The 14,871-nt window shown below is 42.7% G+C and overlaps 2 protein-coding genes across 2 annotated transcripts in view; both read right to left on the reverse strand.

Moving 5' to 3' along the window:
* Positions 1-721: 721 nt before the first annotated feature.
* Positions 722-5,294, reverse strand: alkbh5 (alkB homolog 5, RNA demethylase). Its single transcript, XM_053615186.1, has 4 exons — positions 3,626-5,294; positions 2,438-2,518; positions 2,039-2,167; positions 722-1,914 (listed from the first exon to the last, which is right to left on the reverse strand). The coding sequence occupies exons 1-4, from the start codon at positions 4,345-4,347 to the stop codon at positions 1,728-1,730; spliced, it is 1,119 nt and encodes a 372-aa protein (XP_053471161.1). The 5' UTR covers positions 4,348-5,294; the 3' UTR covers positions 722-1,727.
* A 3,521-nt stretch (positions 5,295-8,815) lies between these two features.
* The window catches only part of myo15ab (myosin XVAb), a 36,044-nt gene continuing 29,988 nt past the window's right edge, over positions 8,816-14,871 (reverse strand). The window contains exons 44-53 of the mRNA XM_053616119.1: positions 14,694-14,805; positions 14,536-14,610; positions 14,298-14,428; positions 11,232-11,314; positions 10,566-10,696; positions 9,964-10,058; positions 9,661-9,738; positions 9,450-9,546; positions 9,183-9,343; positions 8,816-9,052 (exon numbers count right to left, since the gene is read on the reverse strand). Of these exons, the coding sequence (XP_053472094.1) occupies positions 8,816-9,052; positions 9,183-9,343; positions 9,450-9,546; positions 9,661-9,738; positions 9,964-10,058; positions 10,566-10,696; positions 11,232-11,314; positions 14,298-14,428; positions 14,536-14,610; positions 14,694-14,805 (1,200 nt within the window). The remainder of the gene's footprint in view (positions 9,053-9,182; positions 9,344-9,449; positions 9,547-9,660; positions 9,739-9,963; positions 10,059-10,565; positions 10,697-11,231; positions 11,315-14,297; positions 14,429-14,535; positions 14,611-14,693; positions 14,806-14,871) is intronic.

The following is a 14,871-nucleotide window of genomic DNA, read 5'->3' on the forward strand; positions in this document are numbered from 1 at the left end:
ACAACAACGTAATCAAATTAAATGTGTATGCGTGCTACTCTTTTACAGAGAAACACTCAACCCGACATGACCAGATGTCGTCACACCTAAGTGTTGTATTCCTTTTATACCACTGCAATTCGACAACATTTACAATTTGTTGTTTATTAAAGAGCGTCAGTTTTAGATGCGTATTAATGTTGCAGAACATGCGCAAAACATTCCTGTTATCACTTAGCTACAAATCTGTGCACTTTTCTTTCTCTCAAAGTTACAAGACAAAAAAAAATCATCTTGTAATGTTCACGAGAAACCTACGTTCCTTAAGTTTCATCTCTGTTACATTATTACAAAGCCTTCCATGAATGTTAAATAAACTTTTTTTTCCCGGCTCAATCTTTCTTCCCTGCAAGTCCCTGCGTATGAAAACAACAATGTATTTGAAGCGCACATTTATATAAAATAATATATATAACAATCTGCGATTTTTCTTGGAGCTGGAACTACTGCTACAGAAAATCAATGAATCGACAGCTTCCGACCAATCAGAACCTAGAATACAACAGCACGGTGTATGCATTTGTCTTTATCCGTGCGGGTTCTATCTTTACTAGGATTATCATTTACTTGGACTGAATAATTTTCACGATCCATTGGTGTAAAGTCATTCAGTAATTTATTGAAAATGAGCGCCATTTCGTCCCTGTGACTTCTGAACAGAAAACACTGCACATCCAGCATCTTTTGCTTTTTTTTTTTTTTTTTTTAGAAAACTCATCTTTTAATTTCTTTTCAGGCCTGTACATCTTTGATGCAAAAATACCCATTTCTCATTACAGTGAACCACACGACAACCTTTCAAGTCATTTTTCAAAATAGAACTTTGTCACAGGCGTGAAGAAATTCAACTCAAAATGTCCATTGTAGCTTTACACAGCTCACCCTGAATGTCCCCCTCCCCAGACAGAACAAATTAAATACTTAAACCATGTTTCAGCTCTATCTGAATACTGATTTAGCCATCGGACGTGAAGAATCAATCCAGCATCTAATTCTTAGATTTGATACCAACACGTGTTGTTTCTATTTTTACTTCCAAAAGTCGGTAGAAGGATATCTGAAAACCTGGGGAAAAAAAGTCCTTCATCTTTTCAGAAAGAAAAAGAAAAAAAACAAAAACAAACAAACAAAAAAACACAAGAACGGCACAAAACGGGATATTTAATAGATTATTTTCTGTTTTGTTTTGATCCTGAATCCAGCTCGCTATGCTTACATCACGTGGTATTGGGAAATTTTGTACGACTGAGACTAAATAAGTATGTGATAAGTCATAAATGATATCATTATCGATGCATCTCTTAAAAAAACAAAACAAAAAGTAAGATTCCTCCGTAGAAGATTCCAGATTTTCTATTAAGGTGCCAGAAATTGACAAACAGCATAAAGCTGACTGAACGGGAACATTTAAATCCTTAAACAAAACAAACTGTTTTTGATTGCACAGGTTTGCTCTTAACGCTGCTGTAAGAAGTCTGTAACGAGGTCTAAAACTAAAAAACTTGCAGTATTCACAAAACCCTTCTTACAAAAAAAAAACAAACGTATAAATAAGAACACACCCGCAGTAAGTATACCACTCGTTCCTCGCCAGCAGCCCGTCGGATTGGATTCTACACGCCGACGTTTATAACGCGTCTGACGCCACGGTGCTTTATTAACAGTCGGTTGTTAATTATCGGAGGTCTTCAGTGGCGGCTCATCTTCACTCGGCGAGACGATGAAGTGTGTTCAGAGTGTGACGACGACGTGTTCACCACCCTCCTCCAGGAGTTCTCCGAGGCGCCGCTATCGTCATCGTCATCGCCGTGACGACTCTGCTGTTGGAGGAGTGAACGCCTCTGCTGTTCTTTATCCATCTCTAATACACGAGGTCTGACAGAGGGAAAAGGCCAGAAAAAGTATCAGAGATGATGTCTGCGAATTCATTTACGGTTCGTCTCGTTTAGAGCGATTGTTTAACGTGCACCTCTCACACACCTCTCACACACCTCCCTACCTGTGTGCAGCGTCCGGGTCAGCTTTGCGGTGCGAGCGCTTCGCTTTCAGGACCTGCCGTCTCTCTGAAGTGGGACTGGAGAAAGGGCTGAGAGAACCCGTGTCCAGACGAGGTGCGTTCGGTCTCGTCCTAAAAAAACAAAACAAAATGAAATTAAAAAGAAAAACTTCCTGGTTTCTCACTACATCACAAATCCCAGATGCCGATGTTTGAGTTTAAACGTCCATCCCGTCCTGACGCCGCGGATCGAAAATACATAATATACAATAAATAAACTGCCAAATAGAAAAAAAAAAACAAAAAGGTGTTATAAAACAATTATAGCCAATTTAAGTTGATAAATAACTAAGAAATTAAAAATGACTGCCGCCCCATAATATCTGGTGTTTATCTACTCACTTCCTGAGGATGATGACCGCTCTGCGCTGCTTGATGTCCTGAGGCCGGATGCAGTGTGTGATGCCGTCTGCAGCGTAGCCGCTGAAACGAAATCGGAGGTGTGAGTGTGCGGTATTTGGCTGAGGGGCGTGTACGCAGCAGGACAAACCAAGCCAAACCATGAGTGTTTCTTGTGTTTATAGCGCTGAGCACCAGTTTCCTGCTCGAGGGGTTAACAAACGCAAACTCACACGTCCGTCCGTACATTTTAAACCCCTTGGATCATCTCTACAGAAGGACAGCGATGCAGCGGTGCTTTAGTGTTTTTGTCTGTCCACCTCTTCAGTTCAAACAGATCAGCTCTAACACAGTCACACTCGTCGTTCTTCTACATCGCTAACCTGTCGAGCGGCGTCTTGGAGTTTAGTTTAGCCGCGCTGCATCCTGTGAGTTTGAGACGCTGGCTTTCTCGTTAATATAAAACTCTGAACATCATCGCTAGAACATTAAAAAAGCCAAGCCTGACCGTTATCGCTCAAGCGTTAACGTGCACTTCACGTTCACGCGCCCACTTACGTACGCCCGGAGGATTAAAAGCGACGTCCACCGGACGACACGTCAGAGCCAAAACGATTCTCCATCTGGCTTCGTAGGAACGTCGAACACACAGACAAGCTCCGGATCGCTTTAAAACTTTCTGCCGTCGTCGTGACGGTCGTCATGATCCGTGACTCAAATCGAAAACCCGGTATTACATTTAAGAGGTCTGTAAACCTTTTTTTTCTCTCTCTCTCTCTCCAAACACTAACTTGTAACAAGAAGAGAGTTACACATTCAACAGCGGTCTAGAATAATATACAAGTATGTGATGGGGCAGTGGTGCCTTGGTGGTTAAGGCTCTGGGTTACTGATCAGAAGGTCAGGGGTTCATACACCAGCACTGCCAAGCTGTCACTGTTGGGCCCTTGAGCAAGGCCCTTAACCCTCTCTGCTCCAGGGGGCGCCGTATCATGGCTGACCCTGCGCTCTGACCCCAACCTCCTAACATGCTGGGATATGTGAAGAAAAGACTTTCACTACGCATATGATCAATAAAGACTCATCATTATCATGTGTTAGTTTTCTTTCATCAGATGTATGGCAAAACATCTGTTTCAGAGTGTGTGTGTGTGAGCGAGAGAGAGAGAGAGAGACGGAGTTCTCCTTCACCTGAGTAAGGTGGCGCTGCCGCGGAGCACCGGGAGGCACAGCACCGGCTCGGACACGCGGATGGGTTTGAACTGGAACTTGCAGCCGAAGCAGAGCGCACTGTCGCTGAAGAACGACACCGACACGATGGGACGCTCGAAGATGTGGATGGGGTCCACGTGGGACACAATACAGCCGCCGGGCTGATAGTCGTTGATCACGGCGCTGTTCACGAAGCCCTCCGGGATGATGCCGCGCGCCACCAGGGGGTCGATGACGAGCTCGTGCACCCAGGCCGGGATCTCGTCCACCTCCCCCTTGGGGTAGAGGCGCTCCTGACCGGGGCCGCGCTTCTCCAGCTGCGCGCCGTACGTGTAGCCCTCGCCGAAGAAGTACTTGTTGCGCAGCGGCGCGCGGTCCACCGTGTGCTCCCGGTACACGCCGCGGTCCGCTTTCGCCACCACCTCGTCGATCTTGACCTCGATGCTCGCGCACTCCTCGGGCGTGAACACGCGCGCCTGCGTGATGCCGCTCTTCACTTTGCGCGCCTCCGACTCCTCGTGCGCGTGCTCGTGTTCGTCCCCGGAGTCGCTGCGCTTGCGCTTGTGCTCGGAGGAGACTTTCCTGATTTTGTTGTTCTCCCTGTGCGGCGTCATCGACTTCAGCTTGTCGCGCAAATCCGTAAAGCCACTCGTAGACATGTTTTCGTTGTTTTGTTTGTCGCTTCCAGACGAGCCGTTCATGTGCCCATGTTCCGTACCAAGCGCCTCAGCAACACTAACGCAGCGTTCAGGCGCTCCTTCAATTCCTCCGTCACTCGCGTGATTAATATCAACTACTTTTAACTCCAAGTCTACCTACGCGTTATATACCTAACTAATCTAATTCTGTGTACATATACTTTTAAGTTAACTTACTGCAATTTTCTTTACATAATTATCCAAACGGTTACAGATAGAAAAGTTAAACCGTGAATACATAAAATATACATAGCTAAAAAAAAAAAAAAAATTAAATAAGTAAACAAAGATTTACCTACCAACCACCGACCTCTGAAACGCGCACTTTTATACACCCTAACACTTATAAAATATTATTAACTCGTGTCAGTAACTTGTGTGCAACTTCTAGGTTGGGAATTCGTATTCAACCATAATTCCGACAACACTTGAACGTAGCATTAGCGACGTGACTGAAGGCACGCTGTGGACCAACTGCGTATGCTAACTGTTAGCAAAGCAAACAACAAAAAAAACAGTTTTGTTTTGTTGGTTATTTTTAAACAGATATGTCTGGACTAAACACGTAAAGATTCCTGGATCAATGTTATTTAGCAAAGAATAAAAGTTGAGGTTTGTTGCTAATGAAGTGTTTATTGGTAACTAAGCTTCCACTCCATCAACACAAACCAGAGACTGGAAAACTGACTAGCTTGCTAACTCGGCTACAGCTAACTAAGCAGCGACAAAACGGCAATGCAGCAGTCTCTCCTCTCTGATGAAGCGGTGTCTCTAATCCATCTTGTCTGTTCAAAGATATTCTCAATAATGGAAAAAAAAAACCCTTGATAATTAGGTTAATTCCTAGAAACGGAATTTTCAGTCCGGTCCGGTGCGTAACGGTGCAGAGCGCAGCATAAACTCGCCTACAGTAAACTGTATCCTGTACTGCGCATGCGCCGAAGAGCTTAGTAACGCGAGCGCGCGGCTGCGTAAAAAGGTGTGTTCGTTTTGACACCGATGTGCGCAGAGCATACCGCCGCATCTATATTGGTGCTAGATTTAAAAGCACTTTTTAGTTCCAACGAGAAACTTTCTGTCAGAATGTATAACCTAGAGCTAACTAGTTCAACAGAAAACATAACGCACTAATCAGTGTGAAATCTGGTTGTTTGTTTACATGGCAGTAGGCAAAGCATGCTAGTTGTACTCGCTATGTCTCTATGTGAGTGGGGAACTGAAGAAACATAAGACCACGTGCCATAGAATCGATTCGAATATTCGTTCGAGTCAGCCGTAATCGATTCGCCGCTTTACTACATCGTAACTAATTTATATAGGATGGGGGGAGTTGCTTTGTCACTTATTAACTAGACTAGACTTGCCACTAGCAGTCGTATTATTTATTTCTTTTTTATTGTTTTATCTAAAGCCTTATTTTAAATGTCAGTAGCATTTTTGCATAGTGTTATTATGTGTGATAATAACGTTATACGCCCTAACAATGCAGTGGTGGGAGGACGAAGCAAAAAAAAAAATATATATATATATATATATTTCCATGGGAGTGTACCGGTTGGTCACGTGACAAGTTTACGGTATTCATTCGTTGATTGTTAGTAAATGCGTTATAAAGTATAGCTATAAACCGTGTTAACGTGGGAATTCTGATTAGCCTGCTGCTAAACTAAACGACCAATCAGCTATCAGGAGCTACATGCATGCAGCACTCCGTTTTAGATTCTTCTTCCTGCTACTGTTTCAACAGGTTTATTTTCAGAAGTATAGCAAAGATGTTTATTTTAAACACCAGCATTATTTTTAAAAAAAATCTCCCCAGAACATCGTAATGAAACAGACGCCATCGTGACTCGCAGCAGCACTGCGTCTCGGGAACGGAGAACGTTTCCGATCTTTCTGGAATGTAACGAACCCCAAAACCGAAGTAAATCTGATCAAATATTATTTTTTTTAATATCAAAAATGTGTTTTCGTCTATTTTTGTGTTGATGTAAAAATCGTCCTTCTTTTACCGTCCACATAATTACGCGTATAAATAAATCACAAGTTGATAACTCGGTGTAAAATTGAGTAGATTTCATACAAAATGTCCAAAAGGGAAAAGAATAGTTACATTTTCATATTCTCCTGAGTAACAACGTGTGTGTGTGTGTGTGTGTGTGTGTAAACACAACAACCCATACACAGTCACAAAGTCGGGTGGTCTTCTTAACAAACAAACATGGTGTCACAAAATGGCGTATAAACACGTTTCATACAAAATGATCACGATTCTACGTTATGTACATCAAATCTTCTGTTCCGTTCACACAAACCTGCATCATGACTGCTTAGAGGTGATATGACTTGTGAAACAACATTCAGTTTCAGTAGTGTTGTATTTGACTCGTTTATGTTAATGTCCTGTACGCTGCACCACGTTGCTATTGTGAGGGCATGTATTATGGGATGGCAAAAAAAAAAAAAAAAAATTCCGTGTGAATACAGCGTGTTATAGGAGCGTGATTTCACTCGGAGGAAGAGTGAGTCGTTTTTCTTGGCGTAGCAGCAGATTCTCGACATGCATGGCGACGACACGGCAAAGCTCCAATCCCTGCCAACACACACAACATATAACTTTACAACTTCGGACACAGAGGAAATATAGGAATTAATCTATGTGCGTATATATATATATATATATACACACACACACACACACACACACACACACACACACACACACACACGAGCGCAAGACCAAGACCTTTCTAGTTCAGCAGTTAAAGCTTAGGTAAGGTTATAATTTACAAGTTTAAAATTTAGCTCACGTTACAAAGCGCTGATACTGGAGACTCCTTCCTTAAGCGCTAATCCTAAACTAAGTGCAGAGAAAATGTTACCATTGTTATCAACTTTTTTTTTTTTTTAAAGCGCATGAATGTATTCCTGTGATTTGGATTACAGACTGAACTCTTGTCAGAGCTGCTTCATTTAATGGAAAATTAAATCAACAGCCGACAAGATGACTGGCATCCCTTAGGTTCTCGCTTTGATGCGTACAGTACTTTTTTTTTTTTTTTTTTTACAGTACAGCGCTGCGTGTGTGTTGTTTCGAGTTTCGGTTTTGGGCCTGTCTCCGCCCCCATCCTGTGATTGGTCACTAACTGATCGTGATCACCTGTATCATGTTTGATTTGTGATTAATTTGCCTTATATCCCCTGTCGTGAAGTCTCGCCGAATGTTATCGTGCATTTCTCAGCCTTGTTTCTCTTTTCACAGGGGTTTCACCCTCGCCTGTTCGATTACGCATTATCCGTGTTGCTAATTTTCTTTTTTCCCCTCTGCACACTACAGACATCGACTATGATACCTGGATTGCCGCTAATAAATTCCACACTTGTTATTTCGCGTGATAATGTATGTATGTATGTATGTATGTATGTATGTATGTATGTATGTATGTGTGAGAGACCTGTTCCAGCTGTAACTGTGCGGTTCTGTGGTTGCTCATGTCCCCTAGTAAGATGTCCACGTAAGGGTAGCTCTTTCCTGCGCTGGGCCGCTGCGTGTATGCCGACTGAACCAGCTTTAAAGGAAACTTCACCAAGACCTCCTACAGAAGAGAGCGACGCAAGTCATTAAATTCTTGGTAAAAGCACTGGAGCAGCAGTTTTTTCTAGAAAGGTACGTGACGAGGACGACTCATTTCTCTCTACGCTCACGCGGGTTTTGGAGCGTTTATTCGCGTTGTTTTCGTTTGGCAGACGTACGTGAGTGTCTCTGTGCAGAAAGTGGAGGCCGTTTTGATTGACAGCCAGAATACAGGGGGTGGAGATCGTGCTGTCGTTACTACTCCGGATGTAGAAGAAGGACGAGCCGAACATGGGGAACGCACACACCAATCCTACAACGCGCGCGCACACACACACACACACACACAGGATTGTATAACGTATATGAAACAAGAAAAAAAAATATCAATAAAATTAACGACTTGATTATTTGCCCATAAGAGTAGGTCATGATGTGTAAAGACAATAAAGACAGAAGCTCGAGCTTTAATCAGTTGTGGTTTCTTTTTCTCTCTCTCTCTCTGTGTGTGTGTGTGTGTGTGTGTGTGTGTGTGTGTGTGTGTGTGTGTACATATAGAAGTACCCAGGAACTGTGATCTGGCCTGATGAGGGTTGAGGCTCTGGACTGCATGTGTGTGTTGTGTAAGCAGGTGCATCCACTGCCGAGGTCCCTGCCTGTTAAACATCTGGGCTGGAATATAATCCACCAGCTCATGACTACACACACACACACACACACACACACACACAATGAGAGCACGGTTACAGAACGTTCATATAACAAACTTAGTCATTAAAACAGGACAACAATTAAGATTGTGAATGACGTATACGGCTTTCTCCCTCAGTGCTGTCGAATTCTCGATTCCGATTGGTCAGAATGAGTGTACGTTATAGAAGGATTTCTCGCTGTAGTTTAATGGACTATTTGCAGCCACCATCGTTGAACATTTTTACAGGAGCGCGTGGCGTTATGAATAAACAGCCGGCGTAAAAGTGTAGCAGATTTGTGAGCGTACATGGTGGGAGCACCGACGACGTCCTTCGCTCTGTGCTGCAGCGCAGCGAGTTTAGCGATCTGATGAAACTGAGGCTCGCTGATTTTATCTGGCGGGAGGACGATCAGTAAACCCTTCAGATAATCAGGGAGAACCTGTAAACACACACACACACACGATCGTTTTAAAAAAAAAAAATCCACGTTCACAATAATCAGTTCTCCTGCGAGGAGAAAAACCCCCGTGACCCCGGGGACGCAAAGCTCCGACGTCGACATTTCGTACTTGGTTGTAGTGGACAGTGACGCTGAGCTCGTTGTCGAACTTGAGCGCCTGAGCCCAGATCACGCGTCTGAACCAGAAGCTGTAGTTGCTGTCGATCATCTCGGCCTCTGTACCGACGTCTAATATATATTCCCGTTTATTCAGCGGCCGCACGTTCTGACCTGTAACGTGTCAAGCAAACACAAACCAAGTTAGTTCCTGTTTGCGTTTACGTTATAAGTGTTTACTGGAGAATCTCGCCGTGGCATGCAACGTCTGCACTCGTACCCCTGTTTGTGACTATGAATACGGTGTACTCGTTCATGGCCTCCGGTCTTTGCGATGCCAACTCGTAACACAACTCCTCGATGACATCTAAAGCCACCTACGTACAAAACACACACACACAAATACGCTAATACGCTCAATACACAAAATAAAATAAAAAAATCACACAAAGTCGCTAAATGAGCACGGAGATGAGAGGAACAGAACGTACAGTGCAGGTTTTAATCTTTAGATGTCGCTCAATTCCTCCAGGAAACAGGAAGAGCTGCCGTTTTGAGCTTCGTCCGGCCTGGAGGAACGTGCAACGCATATAAAAACAATAACAAATCACGTGTGTTTTGAGAATTAGAACGAAAACATCCCAACATCTGTAACATTCCAGCAGCAGAGCAAATGAGACGGTAGCATGACGATATAGTGTTATAGTAATAATCAATATTCCGCCAACGCTGTGGTGTAACAGTAGAATCAATCAATCAATCAATCAATCAATGTCGTGTTTGTGCGTTCTGACCACTATGGCTTTGAGCTCCATGCTGCTGGGACACACGCTCCTCCCACCGCACTGCAACGTCTTCATCAGGTTCTGCTCGCAGGCTTTAGCGATGCCTGGGAAGCAAGCAATCATCAAGAACTTACATGAATTTTTTATCTATTTATTTAATTTGTTAAAAATAATTTTTTTTATTTATTTATTTTTACAAATGGCATCCCTTTATTGTATACTTTATGGCGTTACAGACACTTCCCACTTAAATTTTTGTGCCTGTTCTTGGGTTTTATGATATTTATATAACCAGCGACAGTTATTGAGTAGCCATGATGAGCCGGGGGGGGGGGGGGGGGGGTTTGGTACTTTTAATTTTGTTTTCCTTTGTTTTGTTTTTTTGTTGTTTTTTTTTCTTCTTCTCAATGAAATATTTGGGAAAGGGAAGGGAGGAGAGAAGAGAAAATGTCAATGAATCATATGAAAATGAATCACATGAAAATGAATCATATGAAAATAAATAAATTAATTAAAACATAAACATGTGAAACATAAAAAAAAAATAAAAACCTTCCGTTCTCTCTAAAGCCACGCCCCCCCCAAAAAACCCTCAAAAAACACGTGCGTACCCTGAAACTGAGATCCGAAGCTCGTGCATGCATCCTGAAGGAATTTTAGCAGGAACGGATGGAGGACGTCAGAACACGGGCAATACGCTGTGAGAATGTAGAGCAGACGCCATCCTCTCTGACAGCTGTCTCTGTGCAACACACACACACACACACACGTGAATGAAACGTTTAATCATTATTTTGAATCAGCACTATTCCATAAAGTTAAGTTTTACATTTAGAAACCATTCCGTTCTTTTAAGTTAACAATAGGTTTGGTTGTTTTCCAGCCCCAGTATTCAGCAGCTTATAAAATAGCACTTGATCCAGCACATCCCATTATTTGTCTCTGTTTATATCCTGTACCAACAGTGACTCGTGTGGACGTCTTAACGACACCCTGACGTCGTGACATTGTAACGTGTGCCCACGTGTCCTGTACATCACTGTCGTTTGCCATCAGTTAATGAACAGGAAGTACCGAAAGGCCATTCGGTCAAAAACAAAATGGCGGTCTCCGACGTCCGAGCCTGTACGTGTCCCCGAAAAGCACTCTTAAAGCAGATAAAGCTGCATCTGCAAATTTAAGGGCGACTTTTTGGGGCTTTATATACACGTGATGAGGAAACAGTGGCTGAATGAAAGGAGGAACGTAAGTGTTATTAAAAAAAATAATAATCTTACGGTTTAGCGCTGGTGTTGGCGGTGATCTGTTTGAGCACTTGACAGTACGCTTCGTCTCTCATCAGACCGTGCTCGCCGATCAACTGTCAAACGTGTACAATAAGCATGTTACGCTTTTACAATGTGGAGAATCGTGATGTTCTCAAAAAAAAAAAAAAAAGAAAGAAAAAGAAATAGGATTTATGATTATTCATTTGTTATTAAACCACAGCGATGTCAAATTCTCAGATCTGATTGGTCAGAAGGTGTAGGACAAATCACAGTGTGCATCGAGGTCATGTCACACCAATACGGTGACTTGTTAGATGCTTTATATTGGGGAAGAAAAATGGAAAAACAGGACATATTGACAAGAAATAACTGTGTTTATGGAAAACAAGGAAACACTTTCGGGCCCTAATGTTCGGGTTTTACCTTTAAAAAGGTGCAGAGGACAAAATGTTCAGATTGGCCTCGGAGTGGATGATCACCCATGAACTTCATTATGGCTGAACACACACACACACACACAAGAAGGAAATAAAACTTTATTCGTCAAAGCGTGTACAAGCAAAACGGAACATGGGTGGGATTAGTCAGAATTCCAACAGGAGTTTGGAGGTGGAAACTCATCAAATGGATCTTTGATGGAAAACGTGTGGTGTTGTCTTGCAGCAACTAAGTTCTCACCCAGGAACGTTTCCGAGGCCACTCGGTTCACGTTCGGCTCGGCGAACTCGATCAGTGACTCCTGGATGGGGTTCTGAAGACGACAAAGATGGTGCTTTAGCATCGATCCTACCACAGGTGTAGCCTACTGTACACGTGACCTAATGATTAAAAGCAACTTGTGTGGCCACGCCCACTCACAACATACTGTACGTGTCGGGAAATCTTATCCCGTCTAGGTATTTATATTGTTACTGTATACTAGAGAGTGTATTTAAAAAAAAAAAAAAAAATGAGGTTACAAAACTTTGGCTTATGTTTGTCATGTTTATTATTTACACTGCGTGTGTGGACATCCTACCTTACTGAATCGGATCATTTCCGCAGGGTCTCTGCAACCTTTATCTTTCCTGGATTTCTCGCTAGCGACGTGAGAAGATAAATAACTACGTTAATAAATAACCTCCTTTTGGACCAAATCTTGTGTCGCTTGCGTGTAGTTATCCAAACCTTTTCCCGCCACCACACTGCCTGAAGTACTTCCGGGCAAATTCCACCATGGTGTATTGACTGTCCAGGAAGACGCCACCATTTGTTTCAGGATTGGCCGAATCACCAAAACGATCCTAAAAGATGATCTGTATTTAGCGCAAATCTGTTGCGTTTGTTGTGTAGATTGGTAGACTAACTCTGCAAACCACACGCAGACACTACGCAAAGTTTGTACTTAAAATACCCATTCGATTATAAACAAACCACTTTAATTGTAGTGCTTATATATTTTTAAATTAAAAGTCATTTCTTACTGAATCCGCTGACTGCTGTGTGGCATTTTAAAGGTAGACATGAACAACTGGAAGGATGAGACTTTTGTCACTACTTGGGTGTCACCAGAGATCTACAAGATTCATACCTAAGCTGACATGAAGATCCACTGGAGAACTGGACCACCAGATCAGCTGTATACCTGAACCTTTACGTTAAGGCTACGAAAGTGTGTGTGTGTATATCTGCTACATGTGCTCCTTGTGAGCAAATTCGTTCAAAGGCTGGGGAAATGATTAAGAAAGAGAAGAAAAGTCATCTTCTGAGACCCAAACAATGACTCAAGTGTCTTCTTTTTGTTTTTCTAACTCATCTTCCAGTTACAGAACCTTTCATAGGGACTGAAATACTATGAAATCTTTGAAGCCCCTGTTCAAAACATTCTGATTGTCATCACGAGTACCATGACATGACCGATTATGATCATATGTAGTGCTTTAATACACGTGGCCAGATGTCGTCACTACTGAGATGTTTCGAAAACCTGGAAACAATTTCTGGCACGATCGTGTCAAACGATTTGGTGTTTCGTGAGACTTATTTTCACTCATCGTGACCAGTGAGCCACCCAGAGGGACAGGGATGGACCCATAGATCAACTAAAAGTGTCTGGGCTGAGCCTAAAGAATGATAGAGCATAAATAAATAAATTGGATATATATATATATATATATATATATATATATATATACACACACGAGCTCAGAGAAATTACCACGATGTACCCAGGAGAAGATTACCAGCTCAGAAGGGCATATAACATGATTGTTTCAATATTTGAGTTGAGTGGCGAACTCTCCTTAAATAGGAGACTCAGGCACAGGTGGAGCCACTTGCCACTGATTATAATTATTATGTTACTCTTTGGTTCCCTCTAGTGGCACAAGCTGGTATAGCAATGTTTATGCTTGTTCTCTGCCTCCCTCTAGCGGTGGTACAAGGCCAAACCGGCTGTCCCCTTACACCAACTGCTTTGTTGTTGTTGTTGTTGATATTATCTTGGGGTTCAGTTGAATCTTTCAGTCCAAAAATTCCTTCATATCTGAGAGATAATTGTGAAAGCTGCAACGTATGTGTGTTTTTTTGTTTTGTTTTGTTTTTTAATCTAAGATTCGTACAGATACTGTAGCACCTTCAGCTGTTTGGAAATTGCTTCTACGCAGGAACCATACAATATATATATATTTTTTTTTGAGGTGTTCGCGGAGATGCTTGGTTTTCCCCATGATGGTAATGAAGGACACAAAGGCACTGTTTCTAAAGTATAACCGCATGCGCGCTCCGAATGAAATCCTAATTATGACCAGTTGTTGGCGATTGGTCACTTTTAAAAGTCACTGCATTGATTTCTGGAAGACGGTTTAAAGAGACAGTCGGCTCGGCCTGTGTAAACGTTTGAGCCGATTCTGGAATTCTGATACAGTCACGTAAAGCCGAAAGAAACCTTTTCATTTCTAACGGAAAACGACGTCTGATGCGAACAAACTAGACGACGTAATTGAGAGGATATTACGATATAATAGTCTAATAATTGTCTTATAATTGTACTAATCATCTCCAACCTCCAGAGCGTCTCGTAATACCATCACTCACCTGAGTCTTTCTGGTTCTCATGTCTCCTTGTTTGTCCGAGGGCAGATTTAGAAAACCCGGCACCGATATCGGAATGACGCAGTCTGAGGGAAATGCACCGCTGCGACTCATCACCGGCTCAAACCTCCACCCTGGAATAATAAAGTCTACAGTAAGTACACGAAGCTTTATTTATCTTTCGCAACGTCTCTATGGACGTTTGACGGCAAGTCGTATACGAGACGGAGTCGCGTCTTACCGAAGTCTGCCGTGTCTCTGTTTACCTCCTCCAGGTAGACGACCTTCTTCTTCACCACACATCCATACAACTGACCTAAAGGATACACGTGCACGCTGTAAAACAACGTAAAACAGCGTTATATACTTGACACGTGCGTGTGAAGTGCAGCGTCTCACCTTCCTGCAGGCCGTCCATAGCTTGCAAGCGGATGATGTCTCCTTTATGGAAGTTAAGCAGGGCTAGCTCTTGGGTGACGTAGTTCCTCTCAGCTACGGCGTACTCAGAGTCCTGCAGCGAGAGAGAGAGAGAGAGAGAGAGAGAGAGAGAGATTGACCATGTACTGAAAGAGTAGAC

Source organism: Ictalurus furcatus, chromosome 26 (genome assembly GCF_023375685.1).
Source record: "Ictalurus furcatus strain D&B chromosome 26, Billie_1.0, whole genome shotgun sequence".
Classification (NCBI taxonomy): Eukaryota; Metazoa; Chordata; class Actinopteri; order Siluriformes; family Ictaluridae; genus Ictalurus; species Ictalurus furcatus.